At 41.4% G+C, this 14,037-nt stretch overlaps 1 protein-coding gene across 2 annotated transcripts in view; it reads left to right on the top strand.

Moving 5' to 3' along the window:
• The window catches only part of map3k22 (mitogen-activated protein kinase kinase kinase 22), a 40,225-nt gene that overhangs the window by 10,493 nt on the left and 15,695 nt on the right, over positions 1-14,037 (top strand). For both annotated transcript variants that reach the window (XM_005912310.3, XM_005912309.3), the window contains exons 2-5: positions 700-783; positions 2,783-2,827; positions 8,083-8,192; positions 12,170-12,207. In XM_005912310.3, the coding sequence (XP_005912372.1) occupies positions 765-783; positions 2,783-2,827; positions 8,083-8,192; positions 12,170-12,207 (212 nt within the window). In that variant the 5' untranslated portion in view covers positions 700-764. The remainder of the gene's footprint in view (positions 1-699; positions 784-2,782; positions 2,828-8,082; positions 8,193-12,169; positions 12,208-14,037) is intronic.

Here is a 14,037-nt window from a genome sequence, read left to right as displayed (position 1 = left end):
TTGTTGTTGCATAGACTGCATTCAAAGAACAAACAAATGCTTCCTGCAGTCTTTGCGTGAGAAATATTTGCACGTTGGCCTGTTTAAGGGGAACGCTTCAGTGGCCGTAAGCATGAAGTGGTGATTAAGAATGCACGAATACTGTGAGATGGATGTATTTGGCTTGAGATCTACCATAAGCATGCATTTTCACTCACTGTGCTGACTGCAACACAAAATACGGATGCGAGTACAGATTCTCCGCTACTTTGTTTTGGAAATTCTCATGGTCTTTACTTGCGGCAGGTGTTCGGGCAAACCCCCACGCCCGCCTCGCCGCCCCATCTCAAGGGCGTGTGGAGCCCTCATCACCAAACGCTGAGGGATTCCTTCACTGATGCCGTCTTGTGGTTTTTGTGGTGGCAGTAAACACACACCGGGGGCATTCACGGGACTATGACTAATGGCTTTCATGCTATTTTTCAGAGTAGAGGATATGTCAATCTCAGGAGACCAGTTTAAATAAAAAAAAAGAACAAATAAAAAACACAAGCAGTCACACAGTTGTGGAAAAATAACGCGCTGTGTTGATACTACCACCTGCGTCCTGTTTTGTCTTTGTTTTTGTGCACTCTCAGAAATAATGCGCGCCTCGCTGAAAGAAAATGGCACAGTTCTTGGATGTTGAAACCTTGTTGTTTTTTTTTGCCTCACTCTCAGGGTGAAGTCTTCAGCAGCAGAGAGAAGTTGAGCTCCGTGCTCGAGTTCAACAGGGCCACTTCCTGATGATGACAGTAAACATGGGTGAGTAGCGTTTGAAAGCGAGTTGCTTTAGGCTGCGCTGTGTACGTACAGAAACATGCTTGCTTACTGGGAATATACACACCTCTCGCTCTTCCTCTGGCAGGAACAGTGCAGAGAAAAACAACACATGTAAAAGCACAGTGTAAAAAAAAAAAAAAAAGAGGGAAAGAAAAGACAGTTATTTTCAGATTTTGCACTAAGTTTGCATTGTTGTTTTTTTTCTGTTGTTCCTCATTTTTAAACCTTTCCTCAGATATGAAGTCTTGATTTTGGCAACTTGAAGGTTGTAGAAGAGAAAAATAACGCCTTAAAACCTTTAACAACAGTGTGCATGTTTCCAGTGTACTGTGTTTATTTATCTCCTGCAAAATAAACTGTATAAGAATGTCTCTGAATGCACTCATGCATGCCTAAATTATGCAAAAAAAATTGCTAGCTGTGGACGCAGTGCTGTAAAAAAGTATCCGCACCCTTCCTGATTTTTTTAGTTATTTTGCATATTTGTCACAATCGCATGTTTCAGACAAAGTAAATTTCATGTAAATAATATTAGACATGAATAAATACAACATGCAGTTAATGAAGAAATGAAATGACCATTTTATTTACTAAGGGAAATAAGTCATCCAAACCTATCTGACCCTGTGTGGAAAAAGTAATTGTCCCCACAACCTGAGGAGTGTTTGTGCCACCCTTGGCAGCAAGAACTGCAATCAAGTGTTTGCGATAACTGGAATAAAGTGTTTTACATCACAGAGGAGGAACTTTGGCCCACTATTCTTGGGTTCCTGCTTCCAGAACAAAATGCTTGGATGTGCATTAGAAGTTAGTGAGGGTGATCTCTGCCTATGCAGCTTACTAGGGCTACCCTTGGAAAAAAAAACCCTGATCTGGTGGTTGTCACACCACATCCTTTTTGACACACATTGAGGTCTCAAAACACATTACAGGAGGTTTTCAAATGCTATCATTATGGGGGAGAAATTAAGGTTCAGCAAAAACATTGCAATCAAATTTGAGTCTGGACTTTGACTAGGCCACTCCAAAACCTTTATGCTGGTTTTTTGTTGTTTTTTTTTGTTTTGTTTTTTTTGCGTCATTCAGAGGTGGACTTGCTGGTGTTTTTTGGATCATTGTCCTTCTGCATAACCCAACTTGAGCTTTAGAACACAAACTGATCGCCCGACAGTCTCGTTCAGGATTTTCTGGTAGAGACACGAATTCATGGTTCCATCAATTACGACAAGTCGTCCAGGTCCTGACGCAGCAAAGCAGCCACAGACCATCGCACTACCATCATTATGTTTGACTGTTGGCTTGATGTTCTTTGGTCAGCAGTGTTTTTTTCCTTTGAACTCTCCCATGGAGGCCATTTTTGCCCATTGTCTTTCTTGTTGTTGAATCCTGAACTTTGACCTTAACTGATGCAAGTGAGGCTTTCAGTTCCTTAGATGTTGTTCTGAATTGTTTTATGACAACCTGGATGAGTCATTGATCTGCTCTGGGGAGTAATTTGGTAGGTTGGCCACTCACCACTGTGCCAAGTTTTCTTCATTTGTGGATAATGGCTCTCACTGTGGTTCACTGGAATCCCAAAGCCTTAGAAATGGCTTTGTAACACTTAACAGACTGACAGATGTCCATGACGTTGTTACTCAGCTGGTTCTTTAGCTCATGGCACATATGCTGCTTTTTAAGATCTTTTAGCTTACTTCACTTTTGTCACATGGGTTCTTTTGGGGTTATAGGGTTTTTTTCCCCCAAAAAATGAAATCATCATTTAAAAACTTATTTTTTTTATTTTGCATTTACACATAAGTGTGACAAATATGCAAAAAATGTGGATGGAGATGAATGCTTTTCACAGCACTGCACGTTGTTGTTTCTCAACAGTAGATTCTCTGAACTCAAAGTATCAGCAGCCAGCATATGCTGTCAATTGTTTTATTTTGGACCTGCTTTCACTGTGATCCAAAATGATGATGTTTTTTTTCCACAGATGACGGTCTCCAAAATGGATCTGGACAGCACAGAAACTCACAAGGTAAACACCCAGCCTTGATGGAGCTACAGGAATTGTATGACATACTAGGCCTGTTCTGTAAATGTATGTAATGCTTTCTGGACAAAAGAAGAAATCAGCCCCACAGTCACGTCAGTGTGTTACGTAAGGTTTTCCACCTGACATAAATGTTGCTGCATGTGGTTGTTCTTGGCATTGGGCTTGGCGTGTCCATGCATCAGTGCAACAACGCGAATGGCTGGAAGCGTTTCCTGATCCAGGTGTTATAAAGATGATTGAAGTTTTGGAAACGGGAGCAGGAATTGTGCGATGCAACCTCTGCCCTCAGGCGTTATGGAATTCTCCTGTAGATTTTTTCCTGCTCTTTTAGACTGTGTGCGTCTCTTATTTTAGCGTGGCTTCGTATGAAGTCTTTCAGCTCTGTCGAGAGTTCAGTAAATAGAGCTGCAGCAAATTTCCTAGCTGATTGTGAGCTTTGAAAAAAAAGAACTCTGAAATTCTGAATTTTGCAAAATGTACATAATGCTAAAAACTACTCCCCATACTTAACACACATTAGACTGCTATTAATAACTCTCCTCAAATAATTGCTTAACAGATCTTTCCAGATCTGTAACAGTAGTGGTGACACGGCTAAGCCAAGCTGACGCAGGCTGAGAGAGGAATGCTACGGCCTGCAGATACTGAATGGGCATATTTGCAAACATTGTCCAGTGAAAAGCCTTTAGCACAGACCTTGTACAAACATTAATTGCACAACCACTGTTGCACACCCACCTACATTACATCAGGGTAATTATTCTTGGTGAAAGATTAACTTCTGAGGTTTAAACATTACATCCATTAGGTGTCCAATTATATCTGCCACGGTTTCGATAAACAGCGAGGTGAGAGCTGGGAAGCCCGCCTTGCTTGTTATGGCTGACTTGTGTGTGTGTGTGCTTGTGTGCGCTTGTTGTGCGTCAGAGCTCGAACCGTAGTGCTGCAGAGTGAGGACACGTTTGGCTCCAGCCGCTAATCCTGCCGGATGCCTTTGGCATGATGCGTCTCTCGGCACCAGGAAATCCCCTCAATGTCTTCATTCAGGCAGCCTGCATCTCTCACTCTCACACACACGCACACAGACGCTCTGCCTCACTGGTCCTTAAATACTTTTGGCTTGCAGAAGTCGTATCCTCTCGTAGCTTGTTCTGTTTCGTAAGCAACTTTAGGGTTTGGGGGAGTTGTCTCGCTCTACCTTCATCTCCCAGCTTCTGCTCTGCTTCCATAAAACCCTCAGCTCGAGCAGCAGTTACGAGAAGACGTCTCCTTTTTATTGTCACCCATCCTGAAGCAAAGTTCCTGCTTTATTTCGTCCACTGCCACTTTCGCAGTTCCCAGAGTTAGCCTGTGAAGAGACGAAAGATGCTGGGCGATGATGCAATGGGCAGCAACCGGTCGACATTGTGTAATGTTGCTCGCTCTGCCCGGCTTCCTGGAATTCCCCCTTTTTCTTATGCGTGTCACATTTTGCGCAACACACAATGAGAGCAGATGGGGGGGACTGAAGGTAGCCCAATTTATCAACCCTCCCCTCCTCAAAACATTTGCAACTATTCTGGGTCACACGTTGCCATGGGGTTCCTGAAGCAGTCACTGAGGCTACTTCTGGCGGTGATGTGTGTTTGGTGTATGTGGCAGTTGCTTTCCACTGTGCTGGTGGTTAGCCTTGGCTGGCCTCAGCCTGGCAGTGGCCGTGGATCAGTTGGGAGTGATGTAATAACTTCACTTATAGGCAGCCATCAGAGCCAGCTCTGTGCACCACCACACATTTCTCACATGCTCTCACTGCCCCCACCCCTGTTCCAATGAACCCTCTCACACTCGCTTCTCCGCTATTATCCATAGGCTACAGAGAGCACAAACACACACACATATGCGCACACACACACACACACATACACATACACATGCTGGCCTCTGTTTGTTTTGTATCCTTGACTGCAAGTGCACAGGGTAGTCTGGAGCCTGTAGAGGCTGGACTCAAACAGCAGATTTTACGAGAGAGAAGCAGTGCAAATGAGAAACAATGACAGAGGTAATATTTGCAAGAGTTAGATTGTGAGATTAGTATTTGGATAGTTAACAGTTTACATATTTATTTATTTATGTATTGTGACTCATTTTCTCTATTTTAACAGAATATTGTTGGATTTGAGGGATTTTGTGCAAAAATTAGCTTATTCAGCAAATTAATTGATAATGGCAAACATTATCACGAGCTGCAGCTTTGCTCTCATGTAAAATCCTGTCACTACAGAAGAAAAAATAAATATTTTTGCATGCTTAATTTATTTATTTGTCATATTCAGAGTTTTTTCCCTTGTGAGTCAGTCAAAAAATACATGAATATCCTGATGTGGAACAACATGGTTAGCACAGCTCCGCGTTCAGAACTTAGACAGTGATTCAGTTCCTTCCTGTTCAGAGAGGACATGCCTGGTCGAACGGTTAGTCAGCCACCGCTGCTGACGGCATACGTCATAAGTACCCGGGTCTCCTATCATCTTCTCAGGGCAGTTTACAGCACTTTGTGTGCGTTTGTGTGATGGTGGCAGGACACATTGTGTTGTTTTACAAGGTTATTTACATAAATAGGTGTTATTTCATCTGTCTTATCTCTAGAATCTCCTTAAGGGAGAAAACTACCAGAAATGACTCAGCTGCCTCATAGTTACTGTCCTTTTCTCAAAAAATAAATAAATAAATAAATTCACCCACACAGGTATTCATAAAGTTGTTAGAACATAAAGGAATATATATTTTTGCCTGATTTCCTGTTGGATATACTGACTTTGCAGTCATTTTAGTGCTTTCAGACACTACGCAATCCAATGTGCAGTCTGGACCATGCAAGAGTACTTCTTATACTGTTGTTGCTGTTTGCTCTGTGGGCGCAGTTTTTTTTGTAGGTGGAATTTTTCTTATCAGTCGGCATTATTTAGTTTCTTTTTAAGTGGAGGGACCGGACCACACAGCAAAGAAGAGAAACATGCCATTCACACTTCGCTCATGTGGCTAATTTGGAAGTGTCCGCTGAAACTTAATGCAACTAAGTGGCAGATGATGGACTAGGGGTAAACATAAGTGGATAACGAGAGAGCTGCTGGAGCAAATGAGCTCTGGTTGAAATGAAGAATACTTTAAATTCAGGTCAGTTTTGTTTACATAGCGCCTAATCACAACAACAGCTGTCTTAAGGCGCTTTAGATTATAAGGTAAAGACCCTTGACGTCCTGTGAGCAAGCAACAGTGGGAATAAAAAAAACCCTCTCTTTTAGCGGGAAGAAACCTCTAGCAGAACCAGGCTCCGGGAGCGGCAGCCATCTTTTCAGACCAGCTAGGGTAAAGAGATGGAAGAAAATAGTCAAGTTGAGAGAAAATAAAAAAAATATGAGATAAAACACACTTTTAATACATTCTTAACTCTGATATTTGGTTGATACAGACTGTGTCATCTGTTTTCACCATTAGCTTTTCCTGGCTAACATTAGCTAAAATTAGCTAGCTGCGTGTTTAGCGTCAATGAGCCCAGTTTGTGATTGAATAGCTTGTCTACTTGGTTTGCATTTTAATAATATCCCACTACTGTTACCTTGTTTCATTTTAAAGGGCTGGTTGGTCGATACATCTTCCCTGTTCTCTCCCACTTGTCCAGGAGTCAGTAGGCGAGCTTCGTGCCATTGGGGTTTGTGTAGGTTTTATTGGTTAGTCTCTGTGAGCAACTACCTATGCAAATAGATACAACTGCAGCACCACAAAACCAGCATTAGTCAGTAGAGTTGGTCTGTCACGCTTCATAACTGACATTACAAGCCATAGGAGAAATAAATAGGCCCCTTTATGTTGGGAAAGATAGCATGTCATTAAAGGTGCCATTAGTATTAATGGCTGTTGCTTTGTACTCATGTAATATGAACCATGAGAAAATTTACCGTACAGTAAGGTATACCAATTTGAATAAGAGTTACAGAGCGCTCGGTATGAGAGGAAAAACAAAAGGTAGTCTGACAGTGACGTGTAAACTGATGTTTATGCATGAGTGCATCCTGACCTCTGAGTGAACCTGGTGTACTGGCCTACTGTCTGAGAACAGCTGGCCACAAGAGCCGTACAGTAGGAGCAAGATCAAATGCCATCCCAGACCCCATCTGCTCCCTGTGTTACTATGACTCTAGCTTTCATTCCCTGTGGTCTTTTACACACACATAGACATCTATTCTATTAAAGAATGCAGTTTTTCCTGCAGGTGCTGTTTGTATTGCACTGCACACACCCAGCACAGGTGTGTGCCTGCGTGTGCATTTTTTAAAAGTTATTATCATGACTAGACCTTGGATATATCTGAGAGACAGGAAGAAGCTGAGGTCAGCGACCTCTTCCTTATACTGTAATCACCCAACTCGGATTCCATTAAAGGCTTTTGATATAGTAAAAGATGACCGGATGCCCTTTTTTGTGAGCACGTCAAAAAGGTGAAGTGAGGAGTACGAAAACTGAGAATTGTTGGCTTTAATACCTTAAAGGTTATTTTAATGACACAAACGGATGTGGCACTTTAGTCCCAAAATATTTCATATTGAAACGTTTTCGCCTTGCTCTTTTACCGCGCAGTCGCTTTTTTTATAACATTTGTAACTGAAGAAAGGCAGCCTTTATCTGAATTATGCTCCTGAAATATCTCCACTGATATATATGTATTAGACTGCTTAATAAACAAGCTGCAGGTGACCACGTCGCCCTTTTTGACAGGCATGCATGAAGCCCATACACGTGTTCCATTATTAAAACAACTTTCTCTTTTGTGGCTTTTCTATGCTTAAGTGTAGCATTTAAGAATGGCCTGCATTGTTATGTTTACCCATATCATCAAAGCGAAAGACTTGAGTCACACATATCTCAGAGAAATATTAGGCAATATTTTTTTTTGTTTGTTTGTTTTATAGAGAGATAATTCTACCCTTATTAGGTATGTACCGAACATAAACTAGATTCTTCTCCATTAATGGAAACTCACACATGAAAACAGGAAGAGGCATGCCAGATGTTGCCTCACTGGCTCTTCTGAGCCGGCACAAACTAAAAACTAAGGTCATGCTAAATGTCAAAGAGCGCTCGTGTGTGGCCAGTAAAGTCACCAATAAAGTGAGGTCATTTGAAACAGATAAGGTATTTCTGCTTTACTTCCTACATTTAAGCGCAGAGTGTAGCTGACACATTTCTTCTTTCTTCCTTAGACGACGAGGAGGCACTTAACTCCATCATGAAGGACTTAGCAGCCTTGGGCCGTTGTTACACCCAGCACAACAGCCACAAGCCCAAGAACCGAACCTTACTCTACAAACAGGTACTTGTCGCATCCACATGTGCTGTTTCTCCTTTTATACATTCAAAATTGTTGAAGTGCTGATTTGAATCTATAAGAACTTTTAAAATTGGCTGTAAAATGTGTCTAAATATAAATTTTTTGTTTTTATTTTGATTGCTCTGTTGCCTGTGTAGTATGGGAATCAGCTTGCTTAGCCATATTTCAGTTAAAGAGCTGAGAGGATGTATAATGCTGCAGTATTTCTTTGGTTTAAAGCTGCCACATATCCTGCTTAGTTACACTTCTTTAACCTTATCTGTCACTCTGTTTTTACTCAATTCCTCAGCCCTGCTTCCTTTTTTTATTTTATTCACTGGAGTAGAGCAGGGCGATATGGCCAGAAATATTTATCACGATATATATTTGAAAATTTGCGATAACGATATAACTGACGATATAATTGATGCGAGACAAAATACAACTCCACAACATTACTAGCGCAAAAAGACAACCTTCCATTTATTTTCACTTAAACAAGAAGCTGGTTTTTATGTACATTAAAGCTTTATAAAAATGTAACAGTGCAAATGCAAATTCCTTGCTGAAAGTTTAACCAAAAGGCATTTCCAGTAGAAATGGGCTGACATATCCTGAGCATAACCATGTATAATATCCACTGAAGTTAAAAAGAGTGTGCAGTACGTATTTTTCGGACCATAAGGTGCACGGGATTATAAGGCACATTAAGCGAAACAAAGCAGTCAGATAAATCAAACTTTATTGAACTCATTCTTCTTGCTTCCTCCACTTCTGTACCATTGATTCATTAATGTTGAATTCTCTGGCAGCTGCTCTATTCCCATGTTGTTGCAGTATATTAATGACTAACCTCGTATTGTGGATGGATTATCTCAGTTGTTCTCCTGACTGAAGTTTGGTCCGTTTACAGCATCCTGCCATGCGATTGCATTTGTCTCTAACCATGAGGAACCTTCACGTTAACTTTTATAAGTGGAAAAGTGTTAGTGTTCGTCCTCCAGCTTCACTGTTTATGTTATGCTAACATAGCTGTGTCGCTAGCGATCACGTAGCACATCATTATATACCAGCTAGCCCAACTTCAGTAACCCTACAAACGTCACTGCTGTTTAGTTTCCTGTCTTCATTTATGTTGGAAGTGATAGCAGAGCTGTACGTTTGATTTTTTTCAGAAATCTCTCAGTCAGAACATGCAATATCATGCTTAGGTAACTAGCGAAACTAGCGAGCTAACTTCCGCTAGCTTCCTGCTAACTTCTAACTCCGTTAAATGTAATAAATTTTGTTTTCATGGATGCCTGGAAGTTAAACTTCATAGTTACACCTGGTAAAGCAGCAATGCTGATCGTTTTATTAAAGATGAAAGAATTTAGACAGTTTTTAACTCTCAGTGATGCTGCAGTGTCGTTTGACCTGAAGAATACGGAGTTTAGGACCCAGATTACTCCCAGATTTAAGAGCATCTTAGTCCGACAAATACGACAATAACGACGGCCGCTTGCATGTTCTGCAAAAAAATGTGCTTTGTCGTGTATCTGACGGACAAACACCAAACCAGTTCCACATCACTGAAGTTGCACCATTTTTACAAACCAATTCTGGTTCATCTGTTTCACTCAACAATCGGCCATGTGCGTATGAAAACAAAGGCACTGCGCATGCGCGTTTTACTCCCATTCTATCGCGATATTTCATTTTCCTATCGTTGCCTAACATTATACCGGTATTACCGTGAACGGTATAATATGGCCCAGCCCTACAGTGGAGTTTGAAGGTTGTGATCTAGTTTGGGAGATGATGAAACAAAAGAGTAGCATATTCACCGCCACAACATGGTGCAAAAGTCTCGAGCCACTCCTCATTTCTTCATATTTTGCTTCCAAGGAGCCAGTCTTTGGATATCAGCTGCTTTTAAAAAACAAAAACAAAAAAAAAAACACAACTCCTTTTCAGTCCAGTGCATGACACTTTTCAGAGAATTGTTGTTTGTTTGTTCAGATATTAAACGCTGACCTATGAGTCATCCAAGCATAAAAAAAACTATGCCTAAGTCGAGGGATGACATCTTAGCGAAGGACTAATTTTAAATTGTGTCTTTAAGCGCTTTGTTATTTAAAGCCTGCCACACAAACACATTATTTGTTCACATTTCTTTAGTTGAATCTATGAAAAATGTCAAAGATGATGCAGTTTGGCAGACATAAAAAAATAATATTTTTGCAGAAACAACATGATCTCTGCATGGTGTGCAGCCTGTCCTTATAATAAATAGTCTTCTCAGAACTGATGGAACATATGAAGGCAGAAGAGTAACGTCAGATCCCTTTGCAGTTGCATCAGAAAGGGCATCAAGCATAAAAACTGTCAAATCAAACATGCAAAGCTGCCTGCTGTGGCGAAACCCTGTGAATAAGTGAGCAGCTAAAAGTAGCTTCTAGATTTTGATACTCTGTGCAGCGTTATCTGGAAAGCATCTGATTCTCAACAGCCAGGGAAGTGCCTAGAGGGGGACCCGGGGAGGCCTGAGCACTGCTAATCTTACAATACCCAACACTGTTGGGTTAGAGCATGGCCAGGATCACTAGTAATGTAGTTGAGTATATTTACATGTTAGTACATGTTTAATATACGTGCACTTAATTGAAATATTTCTATTTCATGTCACTTTCTGTTTTTACTCTTTAATTCCATTAATTTCACTGTTAATTTTTCACAGTTTTTATTATTTTTCTAGTCTGATTTCTTCTGGCCCCTCCCTTCTTTGTTCTTAGTTAAAAGCATACCTGGATAGAAAAACACACAACAAATAAGAGTCATGGATTGGCCTCCCCAGAGCCTATACGTCAACATTATTGAAGCACTGTGGGATGATATTGAGAAAGGCAGCAAACATCCAAACAAGAGCTTTAAATGTCCTTCAAGAAGCCTGGAGAACTATTCCTGAAAACTACTTCAAGAAATTATATCAAAACTTGACTGAGAGTTCAGGCTGTGTTGCAGAATAAAGGAGGTTGTACCAAATATTGACTATTAGAAATTTATAAACTCTTATTTTTGCCTCATATAATATATTTCCATATATGCTGACATGTGAATAATTAAATTTCTGGACTTAATCACGTTTTCATAGCAGAACAAAGAGAAAGGAGGTTTGGCTCAAGACTTGTGCACAGCATTGTCTTACAGACACCGTCCGTCAGAATGACAAAATCCTTTCTTGATGCTTGGTGTTTTTTTGTTTTTTTTATAGTTAAATCAAGTTGTATCATGCAAGAGGATGTAATCTTGACAAAAGCAGTATTTGCTCGAGTACTTGCAAAAATATTCCGTATTGGAGTATTCCATTCCAATAGTTTCTGGTATTATGTACATTTATGGCAGTTTAGAAACTAAACCAACACATTTTGGACAGCTTATCGTTCCCTTCAGTCACCTTGTGCCTCTCTGAAGTCGTTTCCTCGTGTATCTTTGCGTGTCTGTGGAATGATAATTGGCGAATCCTCTTAAAGCAGCAATGTTTATGATGAGACATAAACAAACAGCGAGGAGCAGAGAGGGTTTCCGGCCGTCACGGTGCTGCTTTCCTCTGCGCGTTGTTGGGGTAAACCCTTACGTTTTTTTTCTTCCGCACTGATGTGATGACAGCGTTAGTGTAACACCGTTACCTCATGCAGACATGCAGGCTCCTCCAGATTCCTGCTCCCATTGGCAATGACTACGAATAGAAAACAAAGATTTGTCGGGCCATCGTCAGTGTTGAAGGATAATGTTGTCTTTGTGCTGTAGAACAAAATCCGCAGCAAATCCAGCAACGTGGATATAAAACATGTATCATCATAATGCTTTCTGTCACCTCAATTCCTGGTCCAGCTTATCGTTTTCATTTATTAGGCAGGCCAAATCCCACAGACAACTATGAATCATTTTAACTTTCCACTTCCATAACTCCCCTCTGTTGTTATTTTTCCTCTCAACAGGATTTAAGAGTCAAGCTGGAGCATGAGAGAGAAAAACGGTATGTTTGAACCTCTGTATTGTTTTTTCTGCTCTTCTGTCCAAGCCTTTTCTCTGTGCTTCGGATCTTTTTTGTGTGTTATGCTTTGCCATGCCTGGGACTTTGTGTCTAGAGGAAATCACAGTTACATGCCAGAGGAGCATAAAGAGAGGGAAAATTTCTACTTTGACATTTAGCCGAGGCCTTATGTTTCAGGCTCGGATGGGCTGTTTAAGAGGGAGGAGAGGGGGAAAAAAAGAGAAGAGGGTCAGAGAGAGAGGGAGATCAAAAAGATGCAGCGAGAGCCAAACGTTTGAGTACAATGCGCAGACTTCCAGGCACACCCCAAATTAATGCTTCATCTTGTGCGTTTTCTCCTGCTTTCCCTCCACATTTTTCAGTCACGAGACATTTGTACTCGCTGACACGGCCAGCTTTTCACTTACTCAAGAGGCAGAGCTGGTTACTCAAACTGTTTGGAGACAGTCTAGCAAGCAGTTTTTTGTTTTTTTGCCTCATAGTTTGTTTACCCAATGGGATGTTTAAAAAAGAAAGAGAGAATTTCTGACACTTAACTTGGTGTTGGTCTTCATTTTGTCCGCACTGGGATCCCAGCTCTGTCATGCCACGCACGGATGCTAAGTTGGGTCTCGCAGCTCTGGAGGAGGTTCCACTGGTTCCACTGGCAGACTCTGACACTCTAAAACAGGGGTCCCCAATCCCAGTCCACGAGGGCCGGTGTCCCTGCAGGTTTTAGATGTGTCCTCGATCCATCACAGCTGATTTAAATGGATAAATTACCGTCTCAACTGTCTTGAAGTTCTCCAGAAGCCTGGTAATGAACTAATCATGTGATTCAGGTGTGTTGACCCAGGGTGAGATCTAAAACCTGCAGGGACACCGGCCCTCGTGGACTGGGATTGGGGACCCCTGGTCTAAAACTTTGCTCAGGAGCCCACAGAGACTGAACTGAAGTGACAAACACGATATGTTCTGTTAACACTGGAAACACTGAAGGGAAACTGACCAGAACCTACTGCAATAATTGCCTCGATTCATCAAAATATAGACGAGGGGAACGGGCATCGGTTCAGCGATACTGTGATAAGAAAGCCACAGGCTCAGAGGAGTGGGAAAGAGAAGGAAAGCGGCGTGCTCGGCCAGCAGAGCACTGCTTCACACTGGGCCTTTTCACTTTTTCACAGCCCTAATTGGCTACTGCTGAGGAAGAGACGAGTTTTTCATGTTCCTGTCTCTGTGTTTCTGCCCCCCCCCCTCCGCCTCGTCTCGCAGTCTTCCCTTTCTCACGAGCTCCCTTCACTCCACACTGCTCTCTCAGAAAAGACAGCCAACAGCTCACTTTAGAAGATGCCATTCATAGACTTGAAAGGAAAATCTCTTTTTTATTTAATGATTTTTTTCTTTCATCCGCTTTGTCGATTCACACCCTCGTCGACCTCTTTCCAGAACAGAAAAGGATCGAAATCACATTAAAACCTGTGTAACTTAAATATTTATTTAACGCAGCTTTAATCAATATTTCTGTATATTAACAGGGGATCAGGTAACTCGAGGTATGCGACAGTGAAAAGGGTCACTCAGAGAGACAAACCCTCTGAGAATTATTAACAGGCTACAGTCAACACCAGCTCTGCAGAGCGTTGCAGGATCTTTCAGCTCACTGTTTTGGTTTTCCACATCAGGTGGTCTAAAAAGCACGACTCGATGAAAGCTAATGTTGTGTTTATGACTAATAGCTGTGGGTTTTTTATTTAAATAAAATAAAAAAGCAGTTTTGCGATTGTGAACTGATTATTTAAAGTAGGGATGTCAAAGTCATTTTACATTGTG

The sequence above is a fragment of the Haplochromis burtoni genome, unplaced genomic scaffold, assembly GCF_018398535.1.
Source record: "Haplochromis burtoni strain Fernald_Lab_line unplaced genomic scaffold, NCSU_Asbu1 Contig_1, whole genome shotgun sequence".
Classification (NCBI taxonomy): domain Eukaryota; kingdom Metazoa; phylum Chordata; class Actinopteri; order Cichliformes; family Cichlidae; genus Haplochromis; species Haplochromis burtoni.
Note: the sequence above shows the minus strand (reverse complement) of the source record. Positions and strands in the feature narration are given on the sequence as shown.